The sequence below is a fragment of the Melozone crissalis genome, unplaced genomic scaffold (genome assembly GCF_028551555.1).
Source record: "Melozone crissalis strain CALT ecotype California unplaced genomic scaffold, PUWL_Pcris_2 ptg000006l_1, whole genome shotgun sequence".
NCBI classification, from domain to species: domain Eukaryota; kingdom Metazoa; phylum Chordata; class Aves; order Passeriformes; family Passerellidae; genus Melozone; species Melozone crissalis.
Genome location: NW_026535784.1, coordinates 38,854,717 through 38,875,872, shown reverse-complemented (window position 1 = coordinate 38,875,872; position 21,156 = coordinate 38,854,717). Strand labels below are relative to the sequence as shown.

The window sequence follows — 21,156 nt, the reverse complement described above, 5'->3', positions numbered from 1 at the left end:
TGGGTTTTAAAGCACCTGAATACATTTATGAGCCTAATGTTTAATATTATTAATATTATTTTGTGCAGCAGGATTTGGATACTGACATTTCTAGTCCATTAAATATTCCAGTGTTTCCATTAAAAAGTTCAGAACAAAATATCTACATTTTAATATGTCCCACAGCATGAATTTTTAGAGAAACTTCTATACATAGCCATTAAAATATCTTGGTTTTCTACTGCTAAATTCAAGTTCTTTGAAGTTCTACTTTTATGTAAAAATTTTAATATATGTAATAGGCAAAACTCAAGTACTTTTAAAAACAATTTTTAAAAGAACAGAAAGCATAATGAAACAAAATATTCCTGCACTGTTACAACTGCATTTTTCAATGCAAATTTACCCTGTTTATAGAAGTAAGTTTAATGAAATATACAGGTAAGTCGTAGGTAATTTCTGGTTTTAGCAAATTTCTGTATTTTAACAAACACACCCAATATTGCTTTGAGTGTGTTTGCTAAAATACTGATGGAGCAAAACAATAGAGTTTGAGGTTAGTTTGCTGTTTTTATATTATTCTGCTATAAGAGTTAAAATAACCATCAATGGAAAGGATAGCAACCATCAGTGGGAAAGGCTGAAAAACTTAGTGTGGTTGTTTCTTCACTTTAGTAAAACACCAAAGGCTGTATTTTTTGTACCTTTTTACTTTTGCTTTTGTAAAGACTTTGACAAATTGACTCTTCACACCCACACTGGAAATTATCAGCAGCCCACAACAAGGTAGCACTTTGCTGTCCACGTTATTACCTGTTTTATGCAGTGGTGCTTCAAGGATATTGAACAATATGTAAAATTTTTACATTCTCTAAATCTGAAGGGGATTATTTGAACCTCATAGGAAAACTGAGCATGAAAAGGCAGTGTTATGCTCCAAGCAATGTGAACTAAGAAAGAATATATAAATACAGCCAGAGACCAATAAAGCTGCAACTGCAAATCCACTGTGGCTGTAAATGGTTTCCCTTTAATAATGAAATACCACACTGGCAAAAATGAATGTATAACTCATGCTACCCCAACTCTTATTGGACTACAAAATAATGGTATTTTAAAACAGAGAGTCCTTTCATTCTCTAGAGTGCTCTTTGGTCATGTTTCAAGTTTTCTTCTGCAACTAGGAGGGCTAAAATCTTACATGAAAAGTTGTAGAAACTGAGTCATACAGTCACTTGTTCTGGGGCCTGAAGTGAAACTCCAGATATCCCAACACTGGCAGGAACACCACAGTTGGCAGGAGTACCAATGACCAAATTTCTCTGTGAAACAAAGAACACGTTGGCACTGAAGCCAAGTTTTGCAGTTTGAGGAAAGAAAGAAAAACATTTATTCAACAGAAGAAAACTTATTTGCTGATAGGAAGGGAAAAAAGAATTCTTTTCAGTGAACACATAGAAGAATAGTCTTTTGCTGCAAAGACCTCTAGAAGCTTTTGAAACCTTAAATTATTTCTTCTTAAAGAAAAAAAAAATGTTTCCATTGACAAGAGTTGTGAGAATCTCTTCTGCAGCTCAGATAATCCAAGCCAGAAGCTGCAACTCAGCTTTAGCCAGATTTTTTCTTTCAGTGAGTTATTTGAGCCATCCCTCTTCTGTTCCTATTATTTCTTACGTGCATGCTCCTGCTGCTGCCCAAGTTTGATCTAGCAGAAGTCGCTGCCTTTGAAATTGACACAAGCATCTGAGAGGGACATTGTTCTCATGATGTTCCGGGGAGCAGAAAGTTGTGTTAGAGCTCTCTGACATAGAACCTGAGGTGCATGATGTGGTGTAAGGCAAAGACACTTGGCTCTTTCTCTTTCTTTCCCTCTCAATCCCCTGTGTGAGGCTGGGGAGGCTTTTCCACACTTGTATCTACAATATGCCTGCCTTCAATGAGTTGCAAGGAACCACCACAGTCACCATCTTAAGCTGCAGCAACTCCTTGGGGAGCTGTTGTTCAGATAAACAGCAAACCATTACTCATTTAGGCATTCAGACAGTTTCTCTGGGTCTCAAAACCCAAGGAAAGGATTCTGTCCTCGTATTTTCATGCCTCCTAGATCTTGCAGAGATTTCATTTCAGTCAATAAAATAATATCCCTTTCTGTATCCTTCTTCTGCATTAACATTTCAGGTGGTAGCAATAAAAGGTTAAAGTCACTCTTATTACATTAGGAACAGTACTAACCTGGGATGAATTCACTCTCTGTGTTCAGATTTGTCATCTTTATTGAAGGCTCTCTGCTGCAGCAGTTATTGCTTTCCTAGGCCATTCTAACTTTAAGTCCTACGTCAGCAGAAAATGAGCATAAAAACAGAGCACTGGTGCAACTCCCTTGCATAAACTCTGATGAACTTGGCAAAAATGTCATTGTGTGGCCCACCACTTTGTGAGTCAAGTTTTTATTTCTGTGGGATCCTCTCAATAATGCTGAGAACACAGTCCAGCTATGGAGAACTTACATGTTTGCATCTCTCATGGGTGCAAATACCCAAGTTTGTCCAGATGAAGTGCCAGAAATTCGTTGCCTGCCATCAGATTTCTGTTGAGCACCAGCTTCTGTCACCTGCAGAGGATGTGTCAGAGTCTTAAGATGTAGCAATGTAATTTCTTTAAACAAAAGTTGTGTCAGTCTTCTCCCAGTTAACAAGCAGTAGGACAAGAGGAAGTGGCCTCAAGTTGCATCAGGGGAGGTTCAGGCTGGATATAAGAAAGATTTCATCACAGAAAGGGTTGTCAACCATTGGAAAAGGGTGCCCAGGAAAGCAGTTGATTCATCATCCCTGGAGATATTTAAAAGATGTGTAGATGTGGCACCTTGGGACAGGGTTTAGTGGTGGCCTTGACAGTGTTGGGTTAGCAGTTGGGTGCAATGATCTTGAAGGTCTTTTCCAGCCTAAAAAATTCTGTGATTCCACACATAATGCCGAGCTGCTGCCATTTTCCTCATCTCATGGATAAAGCAGCACTGTGGCTGGAAGCACTGTAGGTTAGCTATTGGAAGTTCCTGCATGTGAAGCCATTCCAAAATTTCTCCTTATAGCTAGAACCTGTCATGAAGAAAAAAGTTGTTAATTACTGAAATAGGTAGAGTTGGATATTTAATCAGTCAGGCTGTTTATGAGGTCAATTTTTCCAGTTTTTCCCGAGAGCTGACAAAGAGGGAGAAGAGCAAACATACTGCACTTTATTCTCATTGTGGTTGAAGGTTTATGATTAATTGCCTTCAGCTGCATTGAATCTCTAAGGGGCAGAGCACAGGACTATTACAAGATCATGTTTTGATAGCCTTCAGCTCTAGAGTTCTGCTAAGATTTCTTCCACAGACATTGAAGAAATTGCTGTAAGAAAGAGGGATACCAAAATTTTGCACTCAGTCCTGAGGAGAAGAGAGAGAATCTGTGCTGGTTGATTAGACAGCTCAGGTAAGAGGCTTGCTTTGGGGGTCTGTACTCCCATCCCATGGCACAGCCAGTACCTAAACAGAAGAATTTAAAAAATCCTTTCCATTACTAATGGAGCAGATACAGTCAAGGCTAGATGCAACTTCTCAAAGTAAAAAAAAAAAAAAAAAAGTACCCATTTTCATGTTTTCTTTACACCCCAGCTCTAACTCTGCACAGCCCAGAGCCCCTCTCTGCTGGGGCACCTTGTTGGGGCCACTTCCTCTCCCTATTCTGGTGGCCCTTGCATCCTGTTGGTTGCAGGATGGCAGCTCTCTCAGGGAGACTCTCTGCCTTTAACATGAAGCAGCTGTGATTTTCAGCAGGGCCACTTTAACAGCCCAGAAAAGAGCCAGCTGAGGGCTCTTGTTGCTTGTTTTGCTCCTCTGTTCCTGGCTGTGTTATCCCCCTCTACCTGGGCTCACTTGCTGCTCACAAACATGTGCTTTAAAAGTGTCCCAAGCTCCAGTATGAAAGCTGGTGATGTATAATATATCCTAAGGAAAGATTTGCCTCTGTTCAGAAACCTTCCTGACCTCATGACTGAAGAAGAACAAAATAATGTATTAACAAAAACATGGTTCACTGCCAAAGAAAAGGAGTTCCTGTAAGGACTGAAACAATAAATCTCCTCTGTACTGAACTCCCAGAGGGAGTATGTTGTGTTTCCTCCTGTTCTTTATCAAAGTCCCCAAAATAAGCAGGAATGGGCAGTGACCAGGCACAGTCACCACACACCTTTTTCCATGGAGTAATTAAGGCCTGCCTCAGAGTGAGAGCACTCCCTGCCCAGCTGCACAAGGGAGAGCTGACAGCACTACCACCAAGCATGAAGCTCCTGGGGACTGCCTTCTTTTTCCTTGCTGTACTCTGTGTTTGCACTGTGGGAGGTAAGTTCTCTGGCTTTTTTGGATAGACTTGTCACATCTCTCAAGTGGTTTGTGAACAAAAGCTGAGCTGTCAGTCGGTGTGTGCTTTTTCTTCATTTCTACTGCAGTGATTGAAAGACTGTGTGTTGGAGGAGAAGGTACTAACTGGCAGCTGAGTTATATGTGCTCTGTGAAAAACTTTCCTGCCATTGTATTTTTGTGACAGTTTTCTTTCTAGGTGTCATGAAGCTCCTAAATCTGAGAGGAGTCAAAAGCAGAGGTGTATTTACAAAAGTTTGCAGTTCTGTTTTTCTTCTACATGTTAAAGCATTTTTTGCAAAGATGGCTTTAAGGGGGACAATTAAATGCCTGAAAGATTTTGCAATTTTTACGCTTGCAAATTAGATCCATTCTGATAGATTTCCCTTGCACTATACCAGCCATAGGTTTGGCCAAGAATGTCTTTAAGAAATTATTTTAGTTTTGCCCCAAAGATATAGGGACTTAAAACATCTGTCAAGTGTCGGATAATGAAGGGTGCAAGCCTAGGGGTCACATTGGTTACTGGGCACAGTATCTTTTAGATATGATTCTTAAATGCACAGATTTAATACAGCTTTTGGTGTTCAGGTGGTCACTGAACTGATGTTTTTGTTATTCTTCAGCTTAAAAGATCTTGCTTTTAAAATGGAATTAACTAGTAAAACCTGAAAGGGTGAAAGAACCTGCAACAACGGCCAGAGTCTATCATCACCTATGAGTCTATCATAGCCCAAAAGATACATTTGAAGTAAAATCTGCCTTTTATCTGTACTTTCATTTCCCATCTCTTTGGGCTACAGCTTCCACAAATGCCTATACATTTCCTGAAAAGGATTTATTAACCAGAATTAAAATTTGATTACACTAGATTACCTGATCTAAATGAAGTTAATCAACTTTTCTCAGGTTATGTGTTGAAATCTAGTATTTTGTGGTGTATCTTATTCTATTGCTTAGGCTCATTGCTGTTAGGAAAACAGATCAATAAAAGAGATTAAAAATAAACCTATGCCACAGAAAGAACTGCTTTTAAAGTTATGTTAAGTACAAGCCCCAAAAGTCTGTCTTGAGGTGCTATTTATTCTCTGTCTGCTACTCCTTGTAAAAATAGTCTTCCTGTCATTGTCAAAGCTTTAATTTCACAATTTCTGAAAAGCAAAGTGGAGTTGCATCAAAAAGAGCATGTTTAACACAACAGTCCATAAAGCTTACCAGAAAGCAACATGCAAAGGTGGGAGGAATCCTGCTAATTTTGTACAGTCCTTTCTTAAAAAAGGATTTTTCCTCCTCTGCATGATATGAACATGGCAGAAATTATGACAGTGAATAAGCAGATTTTATATATGATACATTTGTTCTGAACAATTTTGGTTCTGTAAAACAGGGAAAAAAAGTATTTTTAACACTTAATTGCAAGGTAGATGTGGTAGTGAAATTCTATTGGTAAATTCATGCTAGAAAATTAAGAAAATTTATGGGGAAATTTGGAGTATGTTTTTTTTCTACCTTGTGAAATAAAGTTATACGCTCTGGTCAAGCTTGCTTCAGGCGGCCCCATGCACCAACCTGTTAATACAGAAGTGGTTTTATTGTCTGTTGTGCAAAGCTGGACCAGATTATTTGGATTTCCACTTTTTGTGATCTCTAAAGTGCTCTGGTCATCTGGGCTATAACAGCAGAATCTTGTAATCTGAAGCTGGGAAGTGATGGTGAGGAGACTCACGCCAGTCTCCCTTTTTTGAGCATTGGAGACAGCAACAAGACTTTTCTCCAGCTGTTTAGTATTATTAAATGATAAATAATAATATAGTTTTTATATATAATATGATTTTTAGAGAAGGCCAAATTCCACCCCAGTGTTTTAATACTCCCTCCCAGGTTTTGGAGTAGTTTGCTTTCAAAGCTCACCAAGACAAATGTGCGGGCTTCCAATTTTTTCATTTGCTACACACAAGGTGTTGGTCTGTGTACTTTTTGTATATCATACATAGGACATTTCCACTGTGGTTAGTAAAGAATATACCTGGTCTTCTGTGGGGCTTCCAAATTTCATACTTTTTCTTCATCTGTATGCTCATAGTGCTTTTCTTTGCAATTTTCTAACTTGTCCTGGGATCTTTCATCCTCAAAAGCCCATAATGTTTCAGCGGAGTCTGCCCTCTGTCAGCACATTACTAGAGACTCAGTTAAGTACAGATGTGGAGGCTGATGGCCTCCTGACAACTTGTTCTTCCTACCTAGACTTTCCTCAACCCTCTGGGAGTTAAATGGCACGCTTAAAATAGGAGCATGCTCATCTCAAGATGTTCAGTTCTCCTGGCATATTGCTCTTTATTCTTACCTGTTCCAAAATGTAGCTCAAATAAAAATGCTTTCTAGGTTGGTTCATAGCATTTTCAGCTTTAAACAGGCAGCACTGGAACGTGTCAAAAAATACAATGTCAAATTATAGTAATCAAATATGAATGCTCTTGAATCTGCCTTAGGATATAATTACTTTAAAAATGTGTAAAGGTGAACTTGTTTCCTTCTAAAAGATGAGAGGAGAAGCCTTGGCATGTGCTTATAATGTAAGTGTTTAGATGTTGCATTTTCTTGTGCCTTGGTCTTGGAATACAGCGTGGCGTGGCTGCACAGCACAGCAAACATCCTCCCCACAGTGCTGGTGGCATAGCACTGCATCCTTCTCACCCAGGCACCCAGGCTGGTGTCCTGCAGAAGTGGTGGCAGAGGACAGAGGGCTGTGCTCCTCCTGGCATCGGGCTGGGCATGTCCAGGTTGTGCACCGGAGCAGAGGGGCTGGAATGAATCACCCTGTGTTGGACATGTCCAACATGGGTGTTAACACCAGATTGTTGACCCCTGTTGACAGCCAGAAGTAGCTTTATCCAAGTGCTCTGTCAGTGTTGATGGCATCACAAAGAAACAAGGAAGTTCTTTTTTTTGAAAGGGAGGAGCAAATCTTGGCATTGAGAGTTTGGTCCAAATGCCCCTGAAGTAATTTGGAGCTGCTCTGTTTCACTGTGGATCAGCCCTAAAGTATGAGTTTCCCAGCCCCTTTCCTCATTATGGGGATGCTGTGTAGCATCCCAAACCTATAGCACAGCTGATTAATCTTGACTCCCAAGCTGATAGCTTGAGAAAAGTTCCACTGAGCCAGGGCTCCTGTAGTTACTACACACATTTGCAGCTGTCTGAATGCTGCTCTTGTTGATGTAAATTAGAGGAGATGGATAGCCTTTTCCTTTTCCAGCTTCTGTGCTCTCTGCTCACAAGCCCTCAAGTATTTTAGAAATTAATTTTTAAAATTAAATACTAACTAAACTGTTTTGAGCAGTGAAAGCTTTTGAGAATGGTCTCACCTCACTCTGGGTTATTATTCATGTTTGTTCTCTGGAAAACCAGCAAGGCACAGACAGCCAAAGTTGGATCATTTTCTCATTTCTGAAAATTTGAGAAATGTGAAAGGGGTTTAGATATTACTTTCTTACACCTTTAACTTGCTGGAACCAAAAGTTTGGATGTCTTGAGAATTTGCCTGTTGTGAAAAAAAAAAAAAATTGTATTTGGTGCTTTCACTGTTTCCAGCAGTTTGCCAAGATTAGTTTTGTGAAAAAATCAAATTATAGTGCTGGAACTTATGATACCCTTTAATGGAATATTGAATTTTTATCCCTGTGCAGATTTTTTTTTTTCTTTTTTTTCCCCTGCTGCCACATTCCTTTCATTCATTAGATCCTTTGCATTTTGGGGCACCTTTTGACTAATGGAGTTTAAAGGTGTATTTATTACTGGACAGAAGGAAACTGCATGTTGTATCCCCGAACCTGAAAGCAAGTGTAGTGCATTTACTGAGGATAGAAGCAGATGGCTTGATACCTGCTTGGTTATGATTTACAGCCAAAATAAATGGAAACTGAGTATGAAGGGCAAATTGCCTACAGCATTCAGTTCCAAACCTGGGAAAACATAATCCTGTATAACATGCCCAAAAATTTATTGTCTTTTCTGAAAATTTACCGGAATGTTTTATCTTTTCTTGAGCTGACTCTTTTTATCTGTGTTCAAAACTAGAGTTCTTATTAATCTTCACTAGTTTATAAATTAGGAAAAAAAAATCTGCTGAGGTTTGGTTTGGTTTTGTGGGGTTTTTTTCCTAATTAGGAAAGTAACTCGAATTTGGACTCAAATTGTTTATACATCTGAGTCCTGTGTGGAAAAACCTGCTGAAGTACTTGAACTTTTTTTTTGGTACTTTAATTTGTACTGCAAAAGTAAAAATTGAAAATAATCTCTAAGAATCTCTTAACCTTGAGATGGGAGTACATTTAACTGGTACTATTTGATAGCCAGACTAACTTCAACATGTAAAATTAGTAAAATCTCATGGAAAACCATCATTTTTATTTATGGCCCATGTGAAAGGGGGTGGGGGGAGAAGGTGATGTTGTTTGTAATTTTTGCTGCAGCAGCTCAAGGAAGACTCATTAATGGGTTTATTTTGCAATTCTGTAAACAGAGAGACAAAGTTGTATTTGTGTGTAGCAGGTGTTATTTCCAAATACAAGTGAAGAATTAAATACCTGGCTCCTTTGGAAGACAAACAACTACTTTTGTTTTCAACTAGCACTCTAAAAATGGGTTTCTCTATTAAAATAGGTATCCCTTTAAAACAGAAAGGTCAAAACTCTGATTTGCAGCCCTGCAAGTCACTGTCATTCTTCCAGCAGCTGGCATATCACGTAGTAATACCTTGGCACTCCTCTTGGGAAAGTGGATCCTTGGATGCCCTAACAGTGGCATGTGGTATCAGCCAGACCTACCTGCCACAGGAAAAGGGGTTTGACACAATTTAATATGATGTTCTCTCCACGCTGTGCCTTCTGGTCCGACCTCCCCATGAGAGAAGACTGAGCTGATGATCACTTGCTGATATGATGACTTGGAATAAAATTCAGCAAATGTCATCTGCTGGGGTGTTGTAGGAATGGGTAGAAAGCTCTCTGCTGCCACCCACACATGTACTAGAGGCTGGTCTGGAAGGATCCAAATTAATTTCAAAATACTTTTTTTCTCAGCAGTCAGAGTGGCCAATGACCCCTTTTAGGCTGGTGCTCCAAAGGTTATGTTTCAAACTAGGAACAGGACAAGGATTTTCTGGCTGCTTTTATGTGGAAAATGGATACTTGCCTTTGGTACAAGTGCAAATTCTATACTGTTTATCAGTAGATCAGTAGAGTAGTTTTACAACAATTTTGAATCCTTTTTTTTTTTTTTTTTTTTTGATAAGTAAAAGTCATTCTAAAAAGCACATTCAATTTGTCTTAATGGTGTGATTTCTCAGTGTGATTGATGGTGTGATTTACTTGGTGTGAGGAGTGTCAGTGTAACTTTAGGGTTAAATCAATTAACATTATGATATTAATGAGATGTTTGTTCTTCCTGCAGATTTCTTCTTTCATAATCTTTAGCAGGAGATTAATGTTGGTTTTGGGCTTGAGAAATTCAGCTATTGAAGCAACAACTGATAAGAATGGCAAAAACTTTGGATTTTAGTTGTTTTGAGGAAAACAGTGCCAGGAGATTTTCTAACCTTCTTGGCCAATTTGCATTATTTTCCTCTACAAAATACTTATTTGTTGAGGCATCTTTCCACTTCATATTAATTACCTGAAGTGATCAGAACCCCATATATTCCTTAATTTTTTGCTACTTTTCCTACTTTTTCTCATGCACAAAATTGAGTCTAAGGTTTTGTTTGAAATACAGTGTTGATAACCTTCTAAACATTACAATATGGGTGCTATCTATCCCATTGGGAGGATAGCCTGGAATAATCTTTCCTAGACAGATGAATTACTCCTCTTCATCTCAGCATGGGTTATATATCACAACAATATAGATGATGTAAATATAGGTGTTTGCAACCTCATCCAAAGGTTATAGAAGCAAAGATATCACCAAGTATTTCTATATAAAATGGCAAAAATAGGTGATGATTACTCTGCAAAGAAATGTGTAATTCAAATCCTTTCCACCCAAATTCCTGGTCTCATGTCCAGTAGAGAGGGGCAGCTTTTGACATGATACATGGCTGATGCTTCCATGGCCATTCAAAGTCCACAAAAGCAATAATTTGGGGGTTTTCTTTACCCAGGAATTCTAGACACACTGAAACTCCTGCCGAGTTGTCAAACCTCATCTACCCCTAACTCCTACAGATGCTCATAAAGTCAGAAATGTGTGGTGTGTTGAAGGAAATGTTTGGGACCAGTGTGCAATTCCACTCTTGTTACTCATTCTTGCAAAGGACTGTTAAAACCTCTTTGTGAAAACTGCTGAATTCTTTGAGTTATGGAGCTTTCTGGACGTCCTATAGAGTCCAGATGGAGTCTGGACATCCTCTGTTTTGACTCAGATCACATAACCCTTGAAAGTTGTAGCTACACCAAAGGCTGGCTGCCCAGAAAGGCTCTTCCAGCAGAGCAATTTTAGGTTCTCTTTAGGAAGTTTTTTTCCTTATAAGAGTAGTTTATAAATATATTTGCTGTTATTCAGAAGATAGCAAATGTATTTTAAAAAATGTTGGGCTTGCAACAACTCACTAGTTTCCAACATGCCAGCAACAAATTACTTTCTCGAGATCTATGCCAAATAACCCAGTCCTTGAGATGTGCAAGGGAAGGACACAGGGCATGTACTAGAGGCAAAAAAATCCTCCCAGTGCACAGTGGTTTTTTGGTTCTCTGCACATTATATCCTGTCTAGTTCAAATGGCTCCAGAGGATTCCACTACTTTTGCAAGCCATCCCCAGTGCTAATGGAGTCATGTGGCTGGCATGTCTTAATGCTCTTTAATTTAGGTGAACTAGTGCACAATTTATCTTACTGACTTAGAGATGCTTTCTTGTAGTGCACTGTCTGCTTCTTCCCTATTTGCTTTCTCCTTGCGTTTCCAAGAGCTGGCAGGAACTGCTGTTTCCAGATGCAAAATGGAAAGTGGGGATTGATCATTCATGGGAGGAAAGGTTGAAGAAGAGCAGAAAGGTTTGTGTAGGAATGGAACAGCTTATTTACAATTGTAATGTAGTAGTTGTAATTGTCCTGGGAATACAATTGCTCTAATTGCCAATGAAAGTACAAGGGGTATCTATGGCTGTTCACCAGCATGATGGGATCAGCTCCCAGCTCACCATGGCTTTCCAGTGCACTGACTGGGAGCTGGGATTTTGACAGGCCTGAGAATCCTGAATGTGGGCCTCTCTGTTCCCCCTGGAAGCTGTTTTTCTGAGTGGGAGCCAGCGTGGCTAATGCAGCAGTTCCCACTTCTCTTTGGTAGGATGAGTCCTCAGGGCTGACACTCTGTTTCAAGTGCTCTTTGTAGTAACTTTGTTTTTAAATGGGAATACTTCGTTACATAAAGCATGTGAGAAGATTTTCAGTTTTGCATCTGACCTTAGCAGTTGTATAAGATTGGTGGAAATTCAGAACAATGTGAGGTATAATCAGCTTGGCAAGATAGAGACAGGCAAGAGAAGGTCTTCATCAGTTGTATGTGCCAATTAGAGAAATGAGATTTTCAAAGTGTTCCCTTCATCCTTGAGTATAAAGTAACTCCAGTGAGACTGCGCTGCACGCAGGGCTTGCAAAGCCCATTTGGGGCCTTCCCTTTGGGATATTCTGTACCATTTAACCTTTGTTCCAGGCAGTGTGGAAAAGACGAAGAGAGTCTCAATGGACCAGTGAGCATGGAATTACATTAATTATAGAAGGAATTTACAGTGTTTCCACAGAGTTTTCTGACAGGAACTGCTTTTTGATGTTCCAGAGGCTTTCAGAGCTTTGTCAGGAACAGAATGGCATGGGCGGGTGTGGCTAAAATGGGTGTCTGGCCTGATCCCGGATGTTCTAAAAATAAATACATCATAGCAGACACTGCAGTGACCCTTTCCTGAATTATACAATTAGTCATGCTGTTGGAGATGCACTTGGGTCACAAACATAGCACAGAGCTATATGACTTTCCTAACTTCTGCAGCACATGGAAAAGGAGAGCTGCAGATTGACCGGGGCTCAGATTCCGCTCTGGCTGTTCTGTATCTGCCCTACCCAAACGTGCTCTTTCACGGGAAACAATAATAGGCTTGCCAATAGCACGTTAAGGAAAAAGCATTGTAAGCATTACAATTTTCTCTCTGCCTTCTGGGTGGGGGTGAATTGCATCAACACTTATCCCTTCCTGTTGCAAGGAAAGGGGCTCTCCTTTATTTCTATTTCTCCTTCTGCTCAGCAATGCACAATATGTATAAAGCTTTCTATATAAAATTGCACACTCTAAGGACATTTTTCAAATTTATTTAGCTTGACTAACACAAGGGGAGGGGGTTGCAATTCATTTTCTGTACTACAATATAGTCCTTAGAAACTCCTAGCTTTTATCTTACATGTGGACAAACAAATATATCACAATCAAAGGGTGACAATCTGGTGATTTAAATAGCTTTAAGGGGTTTAATTAAAACCTATTAAATACTTTTAACAGGTTTAAATAAAAAGAAGAGCAGAGCTTGGAGTCTTCATTCAAGGAGGGCTGGAGTGCTGATGAGCATGCTGAGCACATTTATCGTTCTATGGAGTGCAAACAATGTACTCATCCCTCTGTAGTGCACAGCAATAGAGATATCCACCAACCTTCACGTGAGCAGAAGGCGCACTGAGAAAACTTGTGATTAAAAACCTTTCATAGGGAGTTTGCTTTTCTTCTAAGGCAATAAAAAAACCCCTTAAAACTGGTTATTTAAGTGCCCAGATTTCCATGTCCACACATGCAGAGAGGCAAATCATGCTGTGCTTGGGTTGTTTCAAATACTCAGTAACACAGGGCATTCATCCAACATTTCACACTAATGTTTTGAGGAGGGGAGCCTCACAAACCTACAGCCATGCTGGCTGAGGCTGGTCCTTGGCATCTGCCTTGTCAATATTTCTCTGTGCAGCAGGTCCCTAGGCAGGAGCTGTTTGCTGGGTGCTGTGAGCAGGCTTTGTGGGAGCCTTTTGCCTGGGGGTTGGTGATTCCCAGAAACTCTCTGCCAGTGCTTAGTGTTGGGTCATGCTAGCCCCATGCCTGGCTGAGCAGGAGGAGCTCTGGGGCAGTGCTGGCACAAAAGCTGAATTTCCTGCCTTCTCTCTGTTCCCTGCTGGAAAAATTGTGGCAGCTACCTCCCTTTCCTTCCTCCCCTCAGTTCTTACTGCTGGCTGCCTCCAGCCCACCCAGTTTATGTTTCCTCTTCAGAAACCAAATCCCACATTGCCCCATTTGCTGCTGCCCATTCCCATGCAATGCAGGAGGAGCCCTGGCCCTGTCTCCTTTTCCAGCTATGGGGCTTCACATTTATGCTCTCCCTTCCTTAATATCCATCTCTTTTGGCTGTTTTCAGGTGCTTTTGCCCTTTGTGGGGAGAGTGTTATGTGTCTCTGGCCCAGGAATTTCTCCCTGCCTTTGTGTCCTCCCCATGCTCATGCCTGTATGTTTTCCCCACTGCTGTGCAGCAGACTGTCTCTGTCGTGTGACACCAGCCTGCAAACCAGGACCAGCAGCTACAGAGAAGAAGTAGAAAGTTGACCCAGAGTGTAAAATCTCCCCATGTAGGATTTGTATAGTTTGTTTTTAGTTTGTTGCTGAAGAGAGATGTGACTGGAAGGAAGGTGACAGCTTGGCAAACCGGAGGTGATTTCCCACCTCCCTAGGCAGCGGGAATCTCAGGCTTCCAGCTGGTTGCCATCAGGCACCAAAGGATGTGGCCTTTCTCCCTGCCCTATGGTTTTAGCATTGCCTGCAGTATCTAAATACACCTCACAGGGATTCACCTCAAACATGGCCAGTGTAACTCTGCTCAGGATCTGCATTGTCCTTCCAGCTGTCAATATGAGAATTTCACAGCGGGGAAAATCCTGAGGTGGAAAATGCCTTATGTTGCAGGAGGCTGTGTTAAGACCTTTTGCAGCAGTGCAAAACCATTGTGAGACCAGGCTGGAAAAACACTGTGCAATTCTGGCTTTTGGTGATAGTGAAGTGGCAGTGACCAGCATGGGGCTGTTACTGGGGACACAGCTTTCTTTTCACTCAGCCTTAGTGGTTGTGTGCAGGTTCTGTTACAGGCACAGCTGAATGTGTGTGTGAGGCATGCCACACTTTGGATATTGCTTAGTGTACTAAAGAAATGTGGAAACACAAAGTTTGTGGGGTTGTTTGAGTTTGCTTCAAATTCATGAAGTTTGCAAATGGCTTTGTTTAATTTAATATCCTTCCACACACTTATCTGCTGTGTCAGCTGTTATCAGCTTCAACCATTCACAGGATTACATGTGAACCTTGGTTCCCATTTAAAATCTAGTTTATGTTACTATAGAAGGAAAATCTAAAATACAAGTCCTTAAGGATGAAACACTAGAAACTATTAAATACTAAAATCAGTACTACTTCTATAAGATTAATTTTTCAGAAAAAAAATATCTGGAGTTGGGGGGATTATTCCCTTTTTTGTAAAAATTTATTTCTGGAGTATTCAATGTTTTTTTTTATTTGTGATCTTTGAATAGCAAGAAAGGAGTTGATGTTTCCAAACAGCACTGTTAAAATTGCACTTAAACCTCTTCTATTAGTGTATCTGTATTTTTTTTCTTTGAATAATGTATGAACCTTTATACAAAATGCACTACAAAAGAAAAAATAAATTTATCTCAAGAGTTAGGGTAAATGGTCATGCACTGGAAAGAAAGACAAATGAGTAGTGAAAACAGAAATAGGAGAAGTGCAAGGACTGTACTGGGCCTGGGGAAAAGTGAGATAAGGGAATGTAGAGATGAAGCAGCATTAAATGAAAGAGAAAAGGTAGCAGACAACAGAGCTCCAAGGTAAGAGTAAACAAGTTGTTTACTTGGTGTCAGGCAGCAGCTATTTCTTGGGACCTCTGAGTTCCCAGATCAGTCCCAGAGTGTCTACAAGGACAGCTATCACTTGCTTGAAAAAGGACTTTTTTTTTTTTTTTCTTTTTACTGGAACTGTGGTTACAGGAGGCTCTTTCATGGTCACGAGGGCTGGCAGAATTATCATGGGCTAGACAGAGATCACTATTTATTCCTGATGGTGGAAATGGTGGAAAAACAGAAATGAAAAAGGCAACTTTGACTTCTCCATAACTTGTGTGTAGTTGCAAAGGCCCAGGGTCACACAAAAAACCCCATAATATAACATCCTGAAAGAGAGTAGGTTTAGATCAGATATTAGGAAGAAATTTTTTACTAGAATTAGAGTAGAATTAGTTAGGGTGGTGAGGTACTGGAACAGGTTGCCTGGGGAAGCTGTGGATGCTTTTTCCCTGGAAGTGTTCAAGACCAGACTGGATGAGCTCTGAGCAAACTGGTCTAGTGGAAAATGTCCCTGCCAACAGCAGGGAGACTGGGCTTAGATCATCTTTAAGATCCCTTCCAACCCAAACCATTCTGTGATTCTATGATAATACATAATACACAAACATAATATAAACACCTGTAGGTTCTGCTTTATAACCTTAAAGCAAGGAATTATCATGTGCAGCTTTCCCCAGGACACCTCTTTGGTAATTGCTACCAGGTAGAGCCTGTAGAGCATTGGTCAGGTTTTGAGTAGGAATATATCACATCCTCATCAGCAAAGTGGTGAAAGCACCAGCTGCTGGCTGTTATGCCAACAGTTTGACACAGGCACTGAAGTACCTGCAGGGTTTATGGTCCAAATCCCTTGTCCATTACCTCTCATTCAAACTGCAGTGGACATAAGTTTATTCCTTTGCCTTGGCTGCAGCTCCTCCTGCACCTACTCACTGCTGTTGTTGTGCCTTCTGCTAATCCTTCCCTCTCTAGGCTGAGCAAATGTAATTTTTGCAATCCTTCCTGAGATGTCATTTTTTTCTAGACTCCTGATGATTTTTATGGTTCTCTGCTAACCCCCCACCTCCAGAAATCCACATCCTTTTTCACAAGCTGGACCAAGTACTTCATCTGAATGAAAGGATTTAGCCAGGTGGTTTTGGCTATCTAGTGCACTATCAAGTGAAAGAAATATCAAACAGGCCATTCCACTTGTTATCTGTAACAAGAGTGACTTTTCCATAAAAATAATTTCTTTTCAAAGTTAGGTATTGATGCCAAACCAGACAGCACTTAAATTCAGTAACTCATGTAATGAATATAATCAATATATATTTTGAACTATCTATTAATCTTTAAAAATGTTTTTGCTTTGGCATTTGGTTTTGTATTATCTCGTTCGTGTGATGTTTCAAACTTTGTGGTTCATAACCTGTGATATCCTGTAGGGTGTAAACAGAAGTACTGAACATGCAATTGTTCCCTTTTTTTTAATGTTTTGATTATAGCAATAACAGGCACCCAATTAATAAGAGGTCAGAACCTGTCTATCTTTCCAGTCTAAAGGTAACAATAATAAGAAAAAGAGAGAGAGAAAAGGTTATGAGTACTCCAAGCTCAGATCTTAGAGACTGAAGAGCCTACATCAAAAGCTGCAGTCTGAGGACAACTGTGGCCATCAGTCAGTCCTGTCTAAATTCAAGGGCTCCTTCTGAATTTAAAAGGAGAAAGTAAGTTCAGTGTTCCGGGTCATCCTTTTCAAAATCTGAAGATCAATGCTTTCATTTTAGAACAAACATGTCATTTAAATCCAACCTAGGAAAGACAATAAATGGAAATTCTGTGAACCTGAAAAAAAAAACCCAAACAAGACACAACAGTTACTCTCTTTTCAGTTTGGTAGTTTGGTCTTCTGGCCATGTGTCACATGTTCTTGGATCTCAATTCCTTCATATTTTTCCCTGTGACCCTGTCTTACTGTCTCTAGACCTTTCTGCCCTTCTCTTCTTCCTCTCTTGTTGTGTTTCTCCCAGTCTGGATTTCTTTTTGCCTTATTATCTGCTTTAAAACATGGTGGGTTTGGGTTTTTTTTTTCTTTTTGGATCTTACCACCCCCAGCATCCCCCCTTCACTCAGCACAGGGTTGTGTCTGGGAGCCTTTTAGCTCCACGTGTGTTCCCTGGACACAAGGGTGCTGTGTCGTGGGTTGCCCATCCTCCTTTAGCTGGGTTTATTGCCAGCAAACGGCAGTGGTTTCTGTGTGGAAACAGTGGCTGAGTAGATTTAGCTACTCCTATATCAGAGTACATCCAGGTGCTCTCATATCAGAGGGATCACTGCATTCAAATCTGCTAAAAAAACAGGCAATTGTAACTTTACTTAGTTGTCCATCATCTGAGCCTGCAGCCAACCTGACATGAGCAGAAAAATGAAGATTTCTGTCCCTTTCTTTGTCTATCAGCCATCTCTAATGGTGAAAATTATTTTCTGTATCATTTTTTTGATCTCTTGCTTTTATCCCCCGTAGGATTCTCGGTAGTTACAATTTAACATTGCAAATAAGAGCATGATAAACCACCAGTTCTATCATATCTTTTAATCAAACAGTTCCCCCCACAATCCTGTCAAGGTTTAAACATTTTTGCATGATGTGTTCAACTTAATTTTAAAGTATAGTTAATTATTCAACATTTTAAGAAAACAATTAATTCATAAAACTCTATTGTACTCTGTTAATTGAATTTATCTTAGTTTATCTCTAACCTGTGATAAAATCAACAAATACTGAGTCATAATAGAACTGTGACTTATATTCACTTTTTTTTTTTAGTTTTGAGGAAACCTTGGCCTATCAACACGGTTATTAAATGGAACACCTTTAAAGGATGAATAATCTAAGTATTGCAATGAGCTTCCTACAAAGTCACGCTGAATTAGAGGAAGAGTTTTGGGAAGAGTGAGTTTGGGAACGAGCTGATTGGCCAGCTAGTACATTTAGCTGGCATTACAGACATGGTAGCTACTGAGATCTGTTAAAACAAAACCAGCTGAAATGTAGGCACTGTTGAAAAAACATTCTGTTCCAGTGCTGTGGCCTTGTGGTGTGGGGGATTACAGGAGCTTTGTCAGCAGCACATAATGAGATTGAAGAGATGGAAAAATGCTTGCTGTTTAGGGAAACAAGATTGCCTTTAGGTCTCTCTGGATAAAATTTGTTTTCCAAGTTTTTCAAGTGTGGGCTATGAAGCATCACTCTGACTGGGTAGCCATGTGGCAAGAAAACCTGTGTTTTAAATGCGGTGTGCACGAGTCTGTGCATGGTGTGACTGTGTCCACGTGTTCTGGGGAGTAGAGCTGGGGCAGCAGCAGGCCCACAGGGGACTCATTTAATTTTATATAGGACATGCCCATATCAAACTGGGTCAGCATGTGCTCTGAAAAGGCATTATGGAGGCAGCAGCATACCTAGAAAAGATGCCCAAGAAAGTGGGGCTCACTGGGAAGGGGCTGAGACCCGTTAGAAACCTGCAGGTGCCAAGAGCACTGATAACACACTGCTTGGAGAGGAGTTGTAAGGGCTCATCTGGTTAGACCTTAATGCATTTCTGCAGAGCCCCTGCAGTTGTATTATGTTGTGTGGTATTTTTTTCCAGGTTAGGTCTGTGGCTCTTGCAGGCTTCGGGTGCTGCTCGTGAAATTTTAATCAGAGCTCAGTACACCGAGCAAAGGGAACAAAACTGACTGTTCTGCCCTGTAGCCAAAAAAAGAGAGAATGCCAGCAGATATTACCATGAATGGAGTCACACAAGAACACTGACATGCTGTCCTGACTCAGTTTAGCATGTCTGTATTACAGCATGCTAATGCAGCCTGACAGGATGCTTCAAACCTGACAGAACATAGAGATTAGCCTGTGCCATTTTCCTCTCCCATTCAGTTACAGACTTGATCTATTCCTCCACAAATGTACCCATACTTGTCTAACAGCAGTATAAAATGGTTGAGAAATGCCTGTTTCTGAGTCAGTGCAGCTTTTTCACCCCTTTCAACACCGCCTAACTTCTTTTAGTAAAAAAATATGAACACCACAGCAATAAGAGGGAAAATCTTGCTTGAAGCCAAAACACTTTTTGAGTTATGATGTTACAACATTGCAGCACAGTAAGAAGAGACAGAAATTATTTTTCTTGTTGAAGTTTCTTTTTTGGATTATTTATTTGTTTATATTGAAGTGCCACCTACTAATGATGTTTTAAGACTGTCATCGTTTATGGCAGTAAAACCCCAACAATTGTGTTGAGGGCCATGGGGAAAGTCAGTCTTTCAATGTGGTGCTTCTTGAGCCATGTTCTGGGAATTCTCTTCCTCTCACATTTAGGCATCAGGATGATGCTAAAAAGCCCTCCTGAAGTGCTTGTACTAGCCAGGGAGCTGGTACAATTTTGTTACTGCAAGCAGGAGAAGGGCTGCTTACTCCTGTGGCCAGTTATTTTAGTTAATCCTCCACCCTGAAGACTCGGAGCAGCTGTGGTTGTATTCAAGAAGAGGAGGAGATAGCAAAAACCACTTTAATTGTCTCCATTTTCCCCCTCCCAACTGGTCTGGGAAAAGAGCATGCAGTCCAAGGTGGGAGGCAGCAGCAGATGCTTCCCATTACAGCAGTCAGGGCAAAATGAAGAGATTTAGGCTATAGCTTGAAAATGTTGGTAGCAGTTATATTATTTGGTTGCTTCTGCTGATAAGTTTCTGAACTTGATTTTCCAGGAAGGTCCACGCTGCTCTCTGTTATTATGACTGTGTAGTGCTGAATAGATCTGGAAGGTACAGAAGTGATATGATTCTTTCTGTGTTTCTTTCAGAAGGTGGCATTCAAACCCCTACTGTCAAGACAGCCACTTCTTCAGTAGCATCAAAAGCTGGTAAGGCTTCCAATTTGCTGTTATCTGGTGTTCTGAAGATCCTGTTGTCTTTCTAGCTTTCAGCTTTTCCAGCTTCTGGGAGAAACCAGGTGAATTATTTCATGAAGGGTAATCATAGAGCAATGTATTTCCCCAAATCTCTTATGAAACTCTGTTGCAAAGAAAGGATTGAAGTATCTTAGTATGGAGACACTTAATTTGAGCAGGCTGCACTTTTTGTTTGCGGTGAAAAAGGTTCTCCGAGTTCCTGTGCTCTCAAGGAGTGGTTCAGGTGAGATCAGAGATTCATAAATTACCAAAGACTCCCAGTTCAAGAGGACTTAACAGAGAAAATACATGCTTCATATGTTAAAAGTCTGTGATTCTGGTCTACATCTTCAACTGTCACATTCAGTTCTCTTTATTTTGCAGCTTTATTATGAAAATGTATGAAAAATCAATACTTACCATATTTCAATCATGTGAACTTCTTTATTGGTCTGAGTATTGAAGACTGTTGCATTTAATAAGTTATACATATGAGAGAAGAAAACATGGACAGAGTGTTCTATTTTTTGATAACTGGGGTTACTAATGGGTGTGCTGTGGAGCTGAAAGCACTGAGAGGATGAAGTATACACTTGAAATGCTAGTAATGGAGGTGGATAAGATGCAACCAGGTGAAATATGTGTATATTATGTTTGTTACAGCAAAGGTTTTGACCTGTTCAAATTGTGTTGCGGCTCTTTTATGCAGTTCTCAAAAATCCTGATGTTTATGTCAGTTTAAAAGACACTTCATAAATGTACCTCACAGTGAGTTAACTCTTTGAATGCTTCACTGAAATTTTTCTTGCAGTTTTTTTTTCATGGAAGGGAAAGCAGTGTTGGTATTTATGCCATTATGAGAAAAGCATTAGAAGGCAAGTATGAGATTAAAACAATTTGTGAGTGTGGAACAAGGAGCCCCAT

General features: G+C 40.1%; 1 protein-coding gene across 1 annotated transcript in view; it reads left to right on the top strand.

Annotated features, from left to right (window-relative positions):
* The first annotated feature begins 4,173 nt into the window (after window positions 1-4,173).
* EMCN (endomucin) overlaps window positions 4,174-21,156 on the top strand; it is a 53,447-nt gene continuing 36,464 nt past the window's right edge. The window contains exons 1-2 of the mRNA XM_054295564.1: window positions 4,174-4,357; window positions 20,146-20,205. Coding sequence (XP_054151539.1) covers window positions 4,174-4,357; window positions 20,146-20,205 — 244 coding nt within the window. The remainder of the gene's footprint in view (window positions 4,358-20,145; window positions 20,206-21,156) is intronic.